At 36.8% G+C, this 18,564-nt stretch overlaps 1 protein-coding gene across 8 annotated transcripts in view; it reads right to left on the bottom strand.

Moving 5' to 3' along the window:
- Nucleotides 1-18,564, bottom strand: part of CFTR (CF transmembrane conductance regulator) — a 221,127-nt gene that overhangs the window by 179,958 nt on the left and 22,605 nt on the right. For 4 of the 8 annotated variants that reach the window (XM_082472241.1, XM_082472246.1, XM_082472244.1 and 1 more), the window contains exon 1: nt 1-18,412. This exon is cut by the window's left edge and continues 9,441 nt beyond it. Coding sequence is in view for 1 of the 8 variants with exons in the window: in XM_082472242.1 (XP_082328368.1) it covers nt 18,206-18,258 (53 nt within the window). In the remaining 7 variants the exon portion in view is untranslated. Of the gene's footprint in view, nt 18,414-18,564 lie in introns of those variants that run through there. The other 4 variants (XM_082472245.1, XM_082472250.1, XM_082472243.1 and 1 more) reach the window with 3 other exon arrangements.

Genomic DNA, 18,564 nt, shown 5'->3' with positions numbered 1-18,564 from the left:
AGATAACTCTCCCCTCTTGGGGACAGAAATCCTCTGAGAAGCTCTGGGCTGTGGAGTCAGTGATCTGTTTGGTATGAGCTGTAATAGGCAAATCACATGCTAGACTCTCATGACCTTCAACCTCCAAATGACTTAATGACCCCTCACCATGTGTACAAAAAAAATCACTACTTATTAAATCCTCTGTGACACCTGCTTTCCAGTTACTGCCTCAAAGCAACTTTTCCCAAAATTAAAAAAAAAAAAAACAAGCAGTCTAAGTCCACCTAACATAGTTTATTTGAGGATGTTTACTTGTTTATTTTGCTTGATAGGTGGAATGGTAAAATGGAGGTTGGAGACAACCTCAGAAATGTTTTAAGATGAAGATGGTTAAGAATGAATCTTCCAAGGGTAACATTCAAACACGACACATCAGGAAGACAAAGCTGATGATTTTTTAAATTTAGGCATGATAAATCTAGTCTCTAGGGTTCTGCTTGGAATCTTCTAGCCAGATAAACGATCAGTCAAATTCTAGAATTTTTCTCATTTATCTTAACTTTCTCTTTAACTTGTATATGCTGTATGTTCTGTTATACTGTTATCCTGCTGTTACTCATGATAATTTCTCAGGATTCAAAGAGCCTTATGGCATTGTATTCAGACTTCTCAGCTGCAGATAATTCCCCATCTTCAAACTATATATGGAATTTGGTCATTGGTTGCATTTTAACCCCTTTTTATCTTCCATTTTACTAGTTCACCCTCTAGAAAACACATCACAAATTATAGCATTAAAAGGTAAATTTAGCATCTTCTTTATTTCTCCCTGCTTTGGCAAGGTGGGGAGTGTTTGTAGACACATTGTATGACTCAGGATTTAAGTATCAGATCCTGTTCCTGAGGTTCTGGAGCAATGCTAATGCTATTTTTCATTTTCTTGGAGCCTTGATATCACTAAGAGGGACACTGACAGTAAAACTCCTATGAGATGTAAGGGGAGGAGAACAGTAGTGGCTGAACCCTCACTCATTCCCAGTGTGAATCCCAGGAAAAAAAGGTGCCTGACAGAAGCAGAGAATGGAGACAGCCATTGGTTCAAGGTTTATCATGGAAATAAGACTTCACTGCAAGAGCCTTACTTTAAATCCTCTTCACTTAATCTCTACATATTTTTTTCATATAGGCAACATATAAGTAAATAAAGATCCACAAAATAACCTAAGTTACTTTTTCCCCCAATAGCAAAACACGCAATAACGGATGACTGAATCATTAGATCCTAACAAGCAATTTAAAAGCTCAGAACAGTCACCTTTGCAATCAGGTCCTTAAAAACAGAAATCATTAACACAAATGATGATAGTTTAGTGCAAATCATTTTTACAGGCATTTAAGAATTATTTTTACTTCAGAATGTCATAATCTCTTGCTTGCATATACACGTTAGGAAACAGAACTTTAAAGGAAACATCAAGCCAGATTCTCTTCCTTTTAAACTCTGCAGGAGCTCTCACTGGATGAAACCATTGATAATAAGATGGCTCTTAATTTTTTAAAGGATTCTCCTATTCGTATCAGTTGATACAGCATTTTTTTGGTTTTGTTCCAACACCAGCCAAATGCCAGGTCACACTGAAGAAAAAGTAATAACTTCCTCAAAATAAAACCTGACCTCTATTTCCCAAAAATCTCAAATGCATTGAAATAGTTTCATATGACTTATGTGTGTCTCTCTACAATCTAGGTTTAATTTTCCTCCCATGCGCTCCATTCTCTCCTGTACTTCCTCCACCTGAGGTGTCACTACTGTCTATTTGCTTGTCTGCCAAACCCCCGTGTTTCCAAACATGCCAGACTATAAACTCCCCAAGGGCAAATACCTTAGAGATTTTTTTTACTGCTGTATTCCCTGCCTACCACAGAGCATAGCACATAACTGTCACTCAATTATTTTTTAAACTGTTAAATATATGTTACCACATTATACTTTGCTAGTTTATTTCCCTCATAAGATTAACTTCCTGAGGACAATGTAGTTGTAATATATATCTTTATATCTCCATTGTCTGGTCCAGTGTCTGAGGCAGTGTAAAAGCTGAATGAATTAGTGTTAACTAATTAATTACTCAAACCTGATATGTTTATAGCCCATGTGAGAACACTGATATGATGGCAAATAGGTGTTGCCCAGCCATTACTCTTGATCAAATGTATTAAAAGCAAAAAAAAAAAAAAAAGTGAAAATATTGTCCAAGTCAATGGTAAATGCAATGCAAATGTGAGGGTGCCTATACTTTTCCAGGGACCACTCTTTATTAACAGTTATGCCCCTTTTCTGAGTCATAAGTTAAAGCCAATAATTCTAAAACTTCCAGCCAAAATTATTTAATTCTCCTCAATAAAATGTTTTCATTTTTAACACTCTTCATTACCAAAACATTCTAATGTCTGGCCTTCAAGCTATTTACTCTCAGTGGAGATGTACCAAAATTTCATAAATGGAAAGTTTTCTTCAGTCTACTCAAGAACAACTGGACCCTTTTATTTTGACCCTTCTTGACCGTTCCCATGTCATGTCACCTGACGTACTTGACATTGTCTCCATGTTACCTGTGTACCATTACAGATGAGGTAAACACAGCTTTTTAAAAAATTTCATAAATTAGTGTAACCCTCTGTATGTATTATACTTTAGAGTTTCAAATTGCTTCCATAGCTCATTCTGCTCCTGAAAACTATTACTATTCTCGGTTGAATTGTGCTCCTCTCAAAAAAGATATATTTTAATTCTAACACCAAGTACCTCAGAATGTGATCTTTACGGAGGTGACCAAGTTAAAATGAGTTCATTAGAGTGGGCCCTACACCTATATGACTGGTCTCCTTAGGAAAAAAAGGAAATGTGGACACAGAGACAGGCACACAGGGAAAATCCCACGTGAAGATGAAGGCAGAGGCCAAAGTGAGGTGTCTATAAGTCAAAGAGTGCCAGCAAATCACCAGAAGCTGGAGGAGAACATGGAACAGATTGTCTCTCAGAGCCTCAGCGGAAACCAAACCGGCTGACACCTTGGTCTCAGACACATCTAGCCTTCAGAACTGTGAGACATTACATTTCTGTTGTCTAAGCCGCCCAGATTTTGGTACTTTGTTACAGCAGCCCTAGCAAACGAATGCACTGGCTTATAAGAGCATGATGGTAAGAGGGTGTTTTTGGATGAGACTTACATTTAAATTGGTGGACGTTGGACAAAACAGATTGCCCTCCATAACGTGGGTGGGTCTCATCCAATCAACTGAACGCCTGAATAGAACAAAAATGCAGGCCTGACCAAACAAGAGAGAATTCTCCAGGAGACTGCCTTCAGAATAAAACTGGAACATCAGCTCTCCTGGGTCTCCAGCCTACCAGCCTATGCTGCAGATTTGGGACTTGCCAGCCTTCATAATCATGTAAGCCAATTCCTTGTAATAAATCCTTTTATATACATATATATGTATATACATATATATATATACACATATATATATATATACACACACACACACACACACACATATATATATATATATATATATATCTCCTATTGGTTTCATTTCTCTGGAGAACACTAATACACATATTAAACACTCAATGAATATTAGGTCTCATAATAATGCTGAGCTGTGTTAAGAGGAGGAGAACTCATTGCACTGATGAGCATGACATCATCATCAAAGTTAAGTAAATTACCCAAGATCATATTGTTGTTAAGTCACAGAGCAAGGATTCACAAGCCAGGTCTTTCTGATTCCAAAGTACATGTTTCTTCCCCTATATATTGCTACTTAAGAGTTGACAATAAGGATAGAGACAAAGTCAAATGTGAGATCATTTTCTAAGAGTATAGGATGGATGAAATGAGGACTCAAGGGAAGGTCGAGACCAACGAATATGGGGGAAAAACTAGTTCAGTGGCTTTCAAACTATGGACCCCAACACCTAGTGTTCCCCTGAGATACTTCCTAGAGTTCAACAACTTTTGATCTGAAATGTCAATATTTTAAAGTATGTTTTGCTATTCTAAAAATAAGAATAAAAAACATCACACATTCGCAAAACTGTTATATGAAAATTTTAACACACTGGATCCATCTAAACATTATCCTGGACTTTAAGGCTAACTCATTTAGTGTCCACTGTGTAGGAAAGCTTCCCCTGACATCTCTTTGAACCTATTTAAACATATTGCAATCTGTCATTGGTTATATCCACACTGCATAAATGAGCATATTCACTATAAACCAAGTGAACACAGTCTATAGTGAACATGCACCAAGACATGCATATATAGACGTGCACCAAGCTCAATTAACAGCCCATCATATCTCTGGCATACCTGCTCATACAAGGTTTCATTCCAGCCTAACAGAGAGTTGTGCAATCCCCAGGGAATGATAACAAGAAGCATACGATATTATCTTGGTTTTACAGTATTTTACCATGCTTACTCAACAGTAAGGTGACATTGATTACAAGACGCATCATCAGTGTAATAATGGCCTTTCCTAAAAAGCCCCTCTAAATTAAATATACACAGTTAAAAAAAATTTTTTTTCAGTATTATATACTTAATTCACACAATTACACACCACTTCCTCCTTCAGTGTCATAATTAAAGTTTTCTTCTAAGCCTTCTTAACATTCAGGTCAAAAATATACTTTTGGATTATTCTTGGTATTCACAGTTATGAATAGGGTTACAAGTGACAAGTTGCATTCACACCACCCTCACCTGTAGGACAGGCAGTATAATTTCAAAGTAAAGCAAAGTGCTGAGCTTGGGCAACTTCTACCTTAATTACAGTGCTTGGTATGCCAGACAAACTTCAGACTAAATAATTACTGTTCTTTCAAAACTAGATCACAGAATAATCTTTCTCAAGAAATTTCAAGCAAGAAACTAAACTTAAGTTAAAAGTCAACCTTGTGGGGTACAACCAATGCAAATAATTCAACTGAAGTTACGGGAAGATATACCTTCTATGAACTGCTAAGCTCCCATATTTCAAGTTATTCCTGTGCCTGATGGCTGACAGGTTTCTTTTGACATCAATTATAAGAGTCATCTCAATTTCAGAAGCATAATGTGAAAAATGTAAGCATGTAGGACCAAGAAAAGAGCACATAAATGTTATATAGTCATTTCAGCCCTTATCTGGGGGCAGGAGATTACCTATATCTTTGTATTTACGGAGGACTTACTGTCTTTTATTGTCACTTTTATTTGCATATGTTGCAGTTCCATGGAAGATTTCCTTTGGATTCTGGATTCACTGATAAAAATATTGTTTTTAAAAAATTGTAAAAACCACTGCACTAGGAAAATCCAAGATTTATACATACAAAGAGTCAAACATCAAGTTGAAGAACCATCTGCGAGGTGACTGCCTCTTCCTTCAGCCCCAAGAAATACAGTAAGAGTAAACATAAAGAAACAAATGACATGAGTGATGAACAACCAGGGACTGGTGATCAGAACAGGACACCAAAGAGGGTGGGTGGTGGTGAGAGGAACACTGAAGTGACTGAACCTGGAACTCAACGGAGGGGATTAAGTTGGTAAGGTAAGAAGAATGGATACAAAAACGCAACAGAAAGCCTAGCTCAGTAGGTTTGACAAAGTGGAAGAAGGCAGGAAGCTAGATTTAGAAAATGAAAAAGATGAAGGGAGATTATTAGTACCTGGATGGAACAAATAAGGATAAGAAGTGCAGTCTGGGTCACGTTTTGTGAAACTGAGCTGTGTCCATGTAACAATGGTTGGCTAATGGCATGCCTTTGGCCGATCACATCTCTCACTCTTTAACTGGACATTTAGAATTTTAAAGACCTCATTAACCTAAGACAAGACCCTTCCCTTCCCCTCCCCATCCTTCCCTCTTCACCTCTCTCCACCTCAAGTAGTTTGTCATATGGATCCATGCAAAACACTGTAAGAGGGCATGCTCCTGGCACTTGCAAGAAGAACAGTCTAATGCCTTATTTAAATAATATTATTGATAATACATGTATCAAAAATAAATTTCAGAGACAAGAAAATTAAGAAAACCTATATACAAAATTAAGTGAAATTATATAATTTACCAATTCCATTCTAGATTGTTGGATAGTGTGATACACTGGTTAAGAGTTCTAGAGATCAATGTAAGTTCATGTCTTGACTTCACAGTAATTAGCTGGGTGGCCTTGCATAAGCTCTTTAATCTTTCTAAACTACATATTTCTTACATGTAGACTCTATCTAAAATTATTTGAAGAATTCACTGAGATAATATGTATAATCCCTGGTACATAGAAAGTGCTTAGTAAATGTTAGGAGATACTGGAGGCAAAACTGCAGATTTCAAGAACTATTTAAGAGGAAATTTTGAATTCTGTGGCAAGTTGAACAATATCTATATTTCTATTGTTAATTTTCTAAAAAAAAAAAAAATGTGAACTTTCAAAATTCTCTTCCTTGGATCCTAAGATTAAAAAAGAAGAATGTTAGGATGCAACTAGAGATTATCATACTAAGTGAAGTAAGTCAGAAAGAGAAGGACAAATACCATACAATATCACTTATACGTGGAATCTAAAATATGGCACAAATGAACCTATCTACAAAACAGAAACAGACTCATAGACATAGAGAACAGACTTGTGGTTGCCAAGGGAGAGGGATGCACTGGGAGATTGGGGTTAGTAGATGCAAACTATTACGTTTAGGATGGATAAACAACAAGGTCCTAATGTATAGCACAGGGAAATGTATTCAATATCCTGTGATAAGCCACAATGGAAAAGAATATAAAAAAAGAATGTCTGTATGTGTATAACTGAGTCACTTTGCTGTACAGCAGAGACTGGCACAACATTGTAAATCAACTATACTGCAATAAAAAAAATTTTTTTTTAAAAAGAAGAATGTTAGGAAAGACAAGTTTAGTGGAGCTGGGAAAAGATGGAATCACCTCCATATCCCACATTTTATGATTATGTGGTAGAATCCTGTTTTTTGTCCTCAAATCTGCAGTTTCCCAATCTTTCATTAAGGGTGAAAAGCACTAGTTGGGCCATTTAAACCCACTTTCTTAAGATTAACTTAATGGCTCTTAGACTTCAGTATGCAAAAAGAAACACCTGAAATGTAAAAAACAAACAAACAGAAAACAAAAAATCAAGATTATAGTTGCACTCTCCCAGAGATTCTGGATTTAGTTGATATGGAGTGGGACCTAGGAATCTGCATATTTAACGTAAGATATATTATAGATAGATAGATCTATCTTAATATATTTTTTGAGCAGGTGACTGGCAATTTGAGAAGCACTTATCTAAAGCTATAGAAAATACTGATATTTGTGAAGGGCTTCTAATTTTAAGAGCATAAGTATTTACCTAAAGAATTTCTTGGGACTTCCCTGGTGGCGCAGTGGTTAAGAATCCGCCTCCCAGTGCAGGGGACACGGGTTCGAGCCCTGGTCTGGGAAGATCCCACATGACGCAGAGCAACTTAGCCGGTGCGCCACAACTACGGAGCCTGCGCTCTAGAGCCCGCGAGCCACAACTACTGAGCCTGTGTGCCACAACTACTGAAGTCCGCACGCCTGTGCTCCACAACAAGAGAAGCCAACGCAGTGAGAAGCCTGCACACCGCAACGAAGAGTAGCCGCAACTAGAGAAAGCCCACGCGCAGCAACAAAGACCCAAAGCAGCCAAAAGAAAAAAAAAAAGAATTTCTTAATCCTGTTTCTAGCTAGATTTCTTTTCCAACAGAATAACTAAACTTTGATCAAATTTTCATTGATAGGAAATTTGGCAACTCATTGTTTTTTAATAATAACATACATGTCTACTAACCCCAGAACCTGACTCTACTTTGCAGTAATAGTGGCTGGAGTGACAGACCGTGACTCAAGAAAGACAAGAGTTGTGTGGCTACCCTTGGTAGAAACAGAAACAATTGAATCAGCAAAACCTTGTATGAGAGTTCAAAAAGGCTGCCAAGTTACAAGTTAACACCTCAGTGGATCCAAAGACTGTGTTCAAGGACTAAATCCAATATACATTTCTAAATGTAATGATCTTATCTTTACATTTCATAGGAAGTATTTTAAAAAATTTTAAATACATCAAACAATATTTGCTGTCAAGGAATTATACTGTTGACTTTAGAAAAGTTTATTATGTGAGATGACCTTTATACAGTCATTTGGTAAATCAATAAAAAAATTTAGGCCCCCTTCATTAAATGGAGTAAGGGAAAATCTATAGATATATACGATGGCCTTTGCTCCAAAGAGAATATAACACTGCCTCATTAAAAATATCAATCTGAAAATTCCAGTAAAAGAATAATTAGAAAGTATAATACATTTTGATATGTGGCCTAAGCCTTCAAACTGCTATATCCTGGAATATATCAGAGATTCAACATTTATACTGAATAAAGGCATGCATGCATGAATAAATGAATGAATAAAAATCACATTAGTATTTCAAAAATTACTTTTACATTAATGAGTTCATTTTACAGTGGTTGTCTTTCTAGCTAATAAAATTGCATAAAAACTTAGCTCTGGGGCTTCCCTGGTGGCGCAGAGGTTGAGAATCTGCCTGCCAATGCAGGGGACACGGGTTCGAGCCCTGGTCCGGGAAGATCCCACATGCCGCGGAGCAACTGGGCCCGTGAGCCACAACTACTGAGCCTGCACGTCTGGAGCCTGTGCTCCACAACAAGAGAGGCCGCGATAGTGAGAGGCCCGCGCACCGCGATGAAGAGTGGCCCCCACTTGCCGCAACTAGAGAAAGCCCTCGCGCAGAAACGAAGACCCAACATAGCCATAAATAAATAAAAAATAAATTAATTAAAAAAAAAACTTAGCTCTGATGTTATTGGGATGGCTAAATTGGAGCTTTAATTTCATCAGTCTTATAAACTCTTAATATAGTGAATAAAATTTTGGATCTCATTGTCGTTGTATATTTTATGCTCTGATTTATGAAACTGATTTATGAAAATACCTATTGTTTAATTACATTAATGATGTTGAGCCAAGTTTGCTCCATAATCAAATTAATCTGTAGGGGATTTATTTGTGCACTTTTGTTCACAGTCCATATGAACAAGATATACATTCACTTTTATGGATAGGAGAGATTAACTCTAATAGATCTCAGATGAAAAGCGGTGGAAAAGAGGCTAATGTGAGTTTCAGAAGCCAACCCTATCTTTGATTGAAAGGAGACGTTCTTTTGGTAATAAATAGTTCATCAGCTTATTCATTATTTTGAAAAATGTATTCAGAGGTCCAAGACGAAAATGAGTTTAAGGTCTTTTTTTTTTTTAAGACTAGATTGTGGTATATACATTTAGGAAGAAATTCTGGAAATAATCATTTAAATAATCTGTTTTAAAATTAAACTGTCAGGCACCCAGAATACTCACATGATATTTGAAGAGAAAAAACATTTCAGGTGGAAAGCTCATCTTTAGCAAAGCATTGATCTTCTGAAGAAAAATAATAGTGTACTAACTTAACCTGGTATTTTCCTAGAAAGTCCTGTAACCCACACAAGAAAGCAAACCATAGAAACCAATTTTCCTATTTTGCTATACTTTAGAATTCATGGATTTGGTAAAGCAACTAATATTTTTATTCAAAATTGATATTTTATCTTCAGAAAAGTCAAATGGAAAGTTTCTAAAATCTCATATTTATAAGTAAATTTTTACATTTCCATCAAAAATTAAATTTTAGAAGCAAAAACATAAACTGAATTAGTCAAGTTTTATTCATTCAGCAAGTATATTTTAAAGGCCTACTATTCACCAGGGAGTCAGACAGGTGCTGGAACCAAAAGATGGATAAGATAGAGCCTATACCTTAAAGGACGCATCAAAAAAAAAGTATATGCAAAAAAGAAGCAAAGAAGAAATGGTCAGTAGGTTCCTATAAGACAAAACTATTCTGAGAAGTTAATATCTAATCTAATGTTAAACTACTGTTCCCTCTTCTGAAAAGTCCACTTTGCATGTCTAAGTGTTTCAGTTACTTTTAAAATTACTCAATTATTGAATACACTAATGTTAATTACAAATGAGCCCTGAAATTTTTCCTAGATCTTTATTTAAAACTAAGTAATTTTAAAGCTGCAAATTCTGAAGCTTATTGCAATAGACGTTTTAAAAAAAATATTATATGAAATTCAATTTTCAGTGCCCATAAATAAAGTTTTATTGGAACACAGCCATGCCCATTTGTTTGCGTCCTGTCTATGGCTGCTTTCCTACAATGGCAGAGACTACGTGGCCCACACATTGAAAATATTTACTATCTGGCCCTTTACAGAAAAAGTTTGCCGACCCCTGATCTAAAGGATAGCAATGGATTTTGGCTGAAAAAAGTACAGCTTTGTTGTTGTTGCTCTATTTTCCAGAGTTCGTAGAGATATTTAAAATAAATAAAATGTGCAAAGAGAGCTTCTTATAAAGTTTCTCCAGTATGCCGCCTCTATGAGGACTGCTAATCCTGGCCAGCAGTGGCTTCATTTTCTTGTTGCTCCCATAGCCAATACTGGGCTCCAAGGTCTGGCCTTGAATCTCCTCGAAACACAGCTGTCAGCACCTCTAGGATTCTGCCTATTAAGCTTAATTTTCACACAATGGTCTGACTGGTAACAGATGAAACGCCTGGGTCCCTTTTTGAAGTTAAGAACTTCAGTTAAGAATTTCACTAGGTATTGGGGGTGGGTGTGAAGTTGGGTAGAAGGTAGCTGCACCTATGTAGGCAATGCTAAGAAAGCTCTGTGTGTTTTAACAGGTTTAAAGTTTTAACATAAAACAATGATACGTAATCTTTTCAAGAGTAGGAGAATCTTTTTTTTTCAGATTAACAAAATTTAATAGTGGTATTAGGTATTAAATTAGAGTTTAAAATATATATTGAAACCACAGTGTTACCCATGGGCTTACACATTCTACATTATATATTTCTGTAACTTTGAAATACCTTTTTGCTAATGATCATGCATTACCTTTTTCAGTTATATTTTTTTCAGATTGTATTGCAGAAAATCTTTTTTTCAATCACTGCAGACAATACTTGAAGCCCCAGTGAATTTTCATATGTCCTTCTTAAATGTCTATGATCATAGAAATCAGCTGTGTAAAAACTGCTGTTTAAATGTGTGAAGTTATGGTGGGGTGGGGACCCTTCATATATCAGTTGGTGGGTTTGCAGGGGAGGGTATTGGGAGGGTGCTAAGTAGAATTTCTAGGTAGAATTTAACCAGTGCTGTCCCTAGTATACCGCTGCTTTTTTTCTGACACACTCTCAGGTGACTCCATATCACAATAAAGCCCAAAAAGTCAGCACTTTAAATTATTACCTAGATACCACCCCGGACTTTACTGAACAGTGTGAGGGATGTATTTACAATTCTGACTGTCACCTCTGACATCTAAATCTCTCTCACCTAAAGCTCTAAATCACTTCAATGTGTTTTCAAATAATCATATTACCTGGCCTTGAGCCATATGCATCATTTCCGTTTTCATTTTAAAAAGAAGTTGAGAGTCTGCATAAGCCTCCACCTCCCCCCCAAGATGCCTCCTCCAACTGAAACCTCTGCCCTCAGCAAGCGTCACCATCACCCACTGTTACCCATGTCAGCAAATCTAGACAGCATCCTTGATTCTTCTCTCTTCTTCACTTTCCACATCTAATCAATTACCAAACCTGTTGATTTTACCTCCTAATGTCTTTCAAATCCATCTTTCTCTCTATCCCAACTGCTACTCTTTCAGTTCATCCGTTTTTTGCAAAACTGCAACAGCTTTGAACTGGACACATTGCTCCCCTGCTAGAAAGCCAAGGCTTTTCACTTCCAGTATGATAAAGCCCAGACAAAGTTCACCAAGCCCCTTATGATCTGGTCCTCGCTAGAGTTCCAGACCCAGCTCCCACAAATCTTTGTCACACATCTTATGCTCCAGTTACAGGGAACTTCTTTGACTCTTTTGAAGGTGCTATGCTCGCTTTTGCTGTCAGTCCTACACACAGTCTGCCGCTTCTGTGTTTAAATTTTTCCTAACCCAGCCCTACCCTTTTTGTCTGGATAGGTGCCAACTCAAGAGTCACTCCTGCAGCAAGCCTTCCTTAACCGGTCTAAGACTGGATTAGATGCCCAGGGAGAGTTACTATAAGCCCTTGAAAATCTGGGTTTCAGAGAACTCATTCCATGAAGGCAGCACCAATTTCTTCCTTGTCCACCTCAACCTTCAAAATGCCTTTCATAGAATACAGAAGGTGGTAAATTAATGAATTAAGGTATCCTCCAAGCTGCCCTGAATCATAACCTACAAAGTCAGTATTGCTCTGATTCAGTTCTCTGAAGCAACCTATGGGAGAATTCTCTGATTATATCAGAGTAAAGCCCAGTTGTCCAGTTTCAGAGCTAAGAATCCTAACCATAAGGACTTAGCAGAAATCTTCAAATCACTTCTTGACCCCATGAGCAAGGAATTAGCAAGCAGGCCTTCCCGCAAGGCAAAGGCCTGGCTATAAAGGAAGATAAGAAATATTTCATGGAATAATTACTCTAAGTATTAGAAAATCTGTCCAGGGTCCTGCTCGCTTTGACCTCTCTCTATCAGAATAATGCTGTATTACAGGACTGTTGAATGTCAGCAATCTACAATATCCATAAATCTCCATGGATCACCATGGAATTATCATCATCACAAAGAAATATTTAGTAAACTGTTGCATGCAGGAGTCTTGAAATGGTCTGAATACTAAACAAGTCACAGAAGGCCCTGACATCCAGGGCTTTACAATTTGAAAGAGTCATTGATGTCAAAAGATAGTAATAAGCTAACAGAGCTGCACAAAGAATAGCAAACTTGACAAGTCTTGCGACTTGGATACAGCTGTGAAAACAGATCATTCAGAGCTCTGTAAGAATATATTCGTTCTCTACATCAAGCAACCTAATTGAATTTTTACAGGTTTCTTGCAAAAAGAAGCCTAAACTCTTAGGCTCAATAGCAAAGCCACTTTGTAATGCTAATTTTACTTTCAAACGACCACAAGGTAAAATCTTAGAAGCTGAAGAGAAGCACCTGAAATAGTAATGTTAACATATTTATAAAGTAAGCCTTCAGTCAGGGTTCCCAAACAACCAGACCTCTATCATAATCTGTTTTCTCCTCTTGACATCATTGCATCACAGGGATTTTGCTCCAGGGAAGAGCCCTACACAGATGCGTCAGGAATCACTGGAATCAAAATTGCCAAAATTGCTGCTGAGTCAGAGCTGTTTTTAAAGTTTTGATAAACAACATATAGCTGCACGCTAAACGGTTAACACCCTTCCCTGATGGTTTTACAATCCTATACTTATACTGTAGCTCTATCACTGAAATTATAGGTTCCTGTGAAGCAACACTGACAATAATAATACATTTTATACTGGGGATCATTCAAGGGCCTTTTAAACAAGTTTTAACATTTATGCATTGAATATTATCACACTAACTCCTACTTCTTCCCATGAAACATAAATGGAAAACTGAAAAACCATGATTTCCCTAGTGTATCAGTTGGCTCTAGAGGGTATTTTGACTGTCACATCAAACATAAAATATTAATGAACCAGTTAAGAAAACTGATTCCACTTCTCTCTTTAGCAAGGGATGGAATATTACAGTTACACTGTATGGTATGTGCTATAAGTATATAAGAATCTTCCCAGAGAGTTAAGTGAGTAATAATTTGAACCAGCATATAAAAACTATTGGAATACACTTCATAACCAAGGAGGAAGTTTTTAAACTTGCAAAATGAACTAAAAGAAACTTAATTATATATACACATATATTTTATATAATAAAATATATATAATTACAATTTTAGTAATATCATGCAGAGGAGGTACTTTTAGAACTCTGAGAGTTAAATCAATCAAAATTGGCACATATCCCAAGTTGAAAATCTGAACTGTATCATAAAAATCATGATTAGCAAAAGACAGATGGGTAGAAAGGAATTTTAAGGGACTGGTGTAGGGAGTCAACATTTGTCAGTGTTCAGGCAACACTGTTCCAGAAGGGCCCCTGTCCCAAAAGTGGCCTCCTCCAATTCCTACAAGAGACAAAGCCAACGGAATGTATGGGAACCCTGGGCTGTCCTCACTGGATGGCATCTGCCCACTGACTGACTAAATGAACTCATGCTATTGAGGGACCCTTGGCAGCTGTACATCTCAATACGAATTGTGCAACTCATATTGGCATTTTGTTTTATGCATCTATTTCTTTTGATTTGGATCGTCTAAGCCTTGTCTGAGAGACGAACCTGAGATACAATATGTGTATTGATCAAGATAGGAACAGGCCCTTGTTTGAGTGGTCATCTGGTCTCCCTTGGCAACATTTCTATAAATACCCCCGACAAACTGCAAAAATACTTATGGCTCTGCCATAACTTTAGATTTCCTCACACCTTGCCAAAAGTAAATAAAATGTAAATATAAAGTCATTGTGATGGATTTTTTTGTTTGTTTGTTTTGTTTACATATACTGTAATTTATATAACCAAATTAGTGTGGTCCTCTTAAAAATTGTCATCTTTATGGGTCTTTCATTACATACTTGTTGTAATCATCTTCTGTTGCTCAAAGCACTTATGTTTCTCTTCATTAAGAAATGTCTTTAAAGTTTGCAATACATTTTTGGAATGATAATACCTAAACTTAAGTAGCACTTGGCTGTTAACAAAGCAAATTATGATGAAAAATCTTTATACTTTTTTGAGCTACAATCGAAAGTCATTTAGAAGCAAGTCCAAGTGATCGGTCTGAGTAATATAACTTTTAATCCAAAGCAAGCTATGACTATAAAATAATGGCTAAAAGGTAATGAAGCTACTTATGAGAATAAATTTATATACTGTTTTAAAGTTAATTCCATTAAAAGAATCCAAAAATATTCTGATCACAGGCAGAATTTCACTGGTAGCTACTTTGATCCACCACACCCATCCTGATGTAGAAATTCTAGTCTCTTTATTTAAAAATCTCTCATTACTTCGTATTTAATGATTACAAAAGTAACTTAAATTATCTTATTATTAACCTGAGACTTACAATATGCGACTCCTTGCTGAATTTCCACTTTAGAGCCTAACCTTGTTTACTTTTTGGTCTTACTTGAGACTTACCTGTGGAACTTATTGGGGGCCCCTATATCCAGTCTTGTAAGAAACCTGTGGCACTGTACACATGGATTCTGTGGGGCTCTGACAATTCCTCAAGTATAGATCTAGACTTCTGGTATGAAAACCATGACCAAAATTCAAGCTGTGTCATCTGACACATGGTTTGGTACACAATCTAACATCTAAAGAGAATATGGGAAATTCAGGGCATGAGAGAAGACAGAGAACAAACTGAATAACCACCTTGAAAAGTTAGAAAATGTAAACTTGACAAATTGCTCAAAAATGAAAAACAATCTCTCTTGGTAAACATTTGTAAATCAATTGCACTGGTATATAAATTATAAATTCTATGCAAATATATCACCTCTAGTTTAAAAACATCTTTGTATTTCATAAAAGCTTTAAGTTAATGTAACTTGGTCTCCATGATGCACACTATTTGAATTTTTGTGGTGAAATTCTCTTTTAGGTTATGTTTATAATATTGACATTATTATTATTTTATGCATTATGACACCTCAGATATCTTTCAAATTTCATACTTGATGTGAAACTCATGCAAAATTAAGAAAGTACTTAAATTTTTCCTAAACATTATCATTTTTCCCAGTAACAAAATCTAGACAATAAAAGAGATATTTAATATAATCTATAAACCAGACCAAACAGCTTTACTCTTTTATGACTCTGAAACTGAATGGATCATACTCAGAAAGTTAAATTCTAAGGCATTTAACAACATATGATACAAGCATATGACTTTTTTCCTGTATATCTGGTAATGCCATGTTGGACGAGATTTTTCCTAAATTAAATTCTCATCTAGGCCTATCCATTGCACATACAGATGGATAGTCACAAAATTATATTCAACAAAGATGAATTGAATATTTTATATAAACAAGGTATGTGGTATTGTAAAGAATGTAAAAATATGGTAACTAATAATAATAATAGTGGCAGCTAACATTTACTAGGCTAACGACTTTACATGCATTTTCTCAACAGATTAACCCCTAAAACATCGGTCCTACTAGTGTCCAAGTTTTAAAGGTGAAGTCATACAAACAGAGATGTTAAGGGACTTGCCTCAGGTCACAGAGCTACTAAGTAGCAGATCCAGGATCTGAATCAAAACAATCTGAATCCAAAGCCTAAAACCCTGGACCACTAAGCAGGACTACTGTCTAATCCGAAGACAGAAAATACGTTTCTTACCCTTTCAGAATTACAACCCAGAAGGAAGTTTATAATCACTGGTACTTTAGGTGATTGTCAGTTCCTATAAATAGTAGGAACTTAACTTTTAAAAATATACCTATTCTTAGAGCAACTTATTATAAAGTAGTTTGAAGAGCAGGACTGAGTATGCTCTTCACACATTTAGTAGCCATTATAATATTTATTTTTTAACAAATCCACCTGAGAGCATTTTTAAAACTATACTAAAATGTATAAGGTGATCTGTTTTAAAAAAAGAAAAAAATACTTTGATAGACCAACAATGATATAATTTAAATCAACAATGAGCTCATTTAAAGTTCCTCAGTATTATACTTAGACGTAGCCATGGGATATGTATTCTTCTGCAAACTGCATTTTTTTTAAAACTGCATTTTTAGACAGAATGGCATTTAGGTTCCTCCAAGTGCTCTAGTAGAAAGGCTACAATTTATGCCAATTAGCATTCTGATTTTGTAAATAACAGGAAAACAGATCAACAGACAATCCCATTTGTATAGATGGAGTAACAAAAGGTGCTGAAAACACCCACCCAAGAGGCAATTCCAAACAGTAAAGTCCTTCTCTGCCATCCACAGGGAGGAGCTCTCCTATGGCCTATGCTCTCTCCTTAGCACCTGAGTTCCAGGTTTGCTGCACATTCAGAGAATAAAACATTAGAAAGCTGTGAAAGCCAAGCTCCTTCCCCCCACACACATATGAGCATATTTATAATGTATTTGGCTTTTCTGATACCTAAGTATGCTGATTCATTAGATAATTATGAATGGGATAAGTAATATCCCATGAGAGAGCTGAACCTATTCATTCATTCATACAAGTATAACAGAAATAAAGTAGATACAGTATCCAAAGAACACTTCAAATATGAAATGCTACATCTAACTACACTTTGCCTAAGACTCTGAACTTAGACTCTATTTTTTAAAATCTCATTAGATGAAGTTCACAAGCTTTTATGGCTCATCACACGTAAAGTAGGATAAGAGTACAATTTATTAAATGTCAGTTGGTTTAACTTCAGCATCTATTCCCATGGTTTCACATTTCCATGGTAATTCTGACCCCTCGTTTAAAATGTATAGCTTGTAGAATTGGCTTTTTTTAAAACGGATATTTCGAAGGATTTGCTTTCATTCTTAAAAGAAAGAATAATGGAATTGCGGCAAATACTTGTTAGATATACTCAGTATCATAACAGTAAAAACTTTAAGCACATATTACCCACTTTATACTTCTCCCCTATAAACGTTCAAAATTCAGTCAACAAGTGTTTTCTGAGGACCTACTACATGCAGGCATGGCACTTGTAGTACATGAGCCAAGAAGACTTCTAAGTTTCCAAGGCATGAAGGGGGGAAAAATAAGGGCCAAACGTAAGTATTTGTTATTAACAAGTTTATAATTCACAAGTTTCTTAGAAGAATCTAAGAAGACAATTGCACAGTAGCACATTTGGGTCTTGAGAGTGATTTTCAGTTGCAAGTAGTTAAAATTTCAGGGTTAAGCTAAGGCTCTTTATTCACACAATCGGCTTCAGTTTATTCTTTTATCTCTTCCTAATGCTTTCTATCTTATTCCACAAAATCCTCGTTCTCCTCCATAACAATGAATGACAGCGCATCTTTTTAAAAAAACTCTTCCACTTTCCCCAAAATCCAGCCCATACACGCGTCCTCCTCTTTCCTGGGCACGTGTGCTTCCAAAGCTCAGCTGGACACCCTCTCACCTGAAAAAAAGTTTGGAGACGACGCTGGCCTTTTCCAGAGGCGACCTCTGCATGGTCTCTGGGAGCACCGGGGTCCCTGCCGGGGCAGACCGGGCACGAGCTCCTAGTGCCAAATGCCCTACTCTTCTCGGTGACTGCCGCTCGCCCCTTTTTCTCTGACCTGCTGTGATGTCATTTGCTTCCAACTCCCCCCACCCACCCCTGCCCCACACACCTCCCCTCTCCTTTCGCTCCTTCCCCCGCCTCCACTGCCCAGGTTAAAAGCTGGACGCTGCCTGGTCCGGCCCCAAATTTGCTTTAGCGGCTTTCCCCACCCCGTCCGCCCCCAGCGCCCGCACCGCGCCCGCTCCTTCGTTCTC

Source organism: Balaenoptera physalus, assembly GCF_965194825.1.
Source record: "Balaenoptera physalus genome assembly, chromosome: 8".
NCBI classification, from domain to species: Eukaryota; Metazoa; Chordata; class Mammalia; order Artiodactyla; family Balaenopteridae; genus Balaenoptera; species Balaenoptera physalus.
This window is presented reverse-complemented; position numbering and strand designations above follow the sequence as displayed.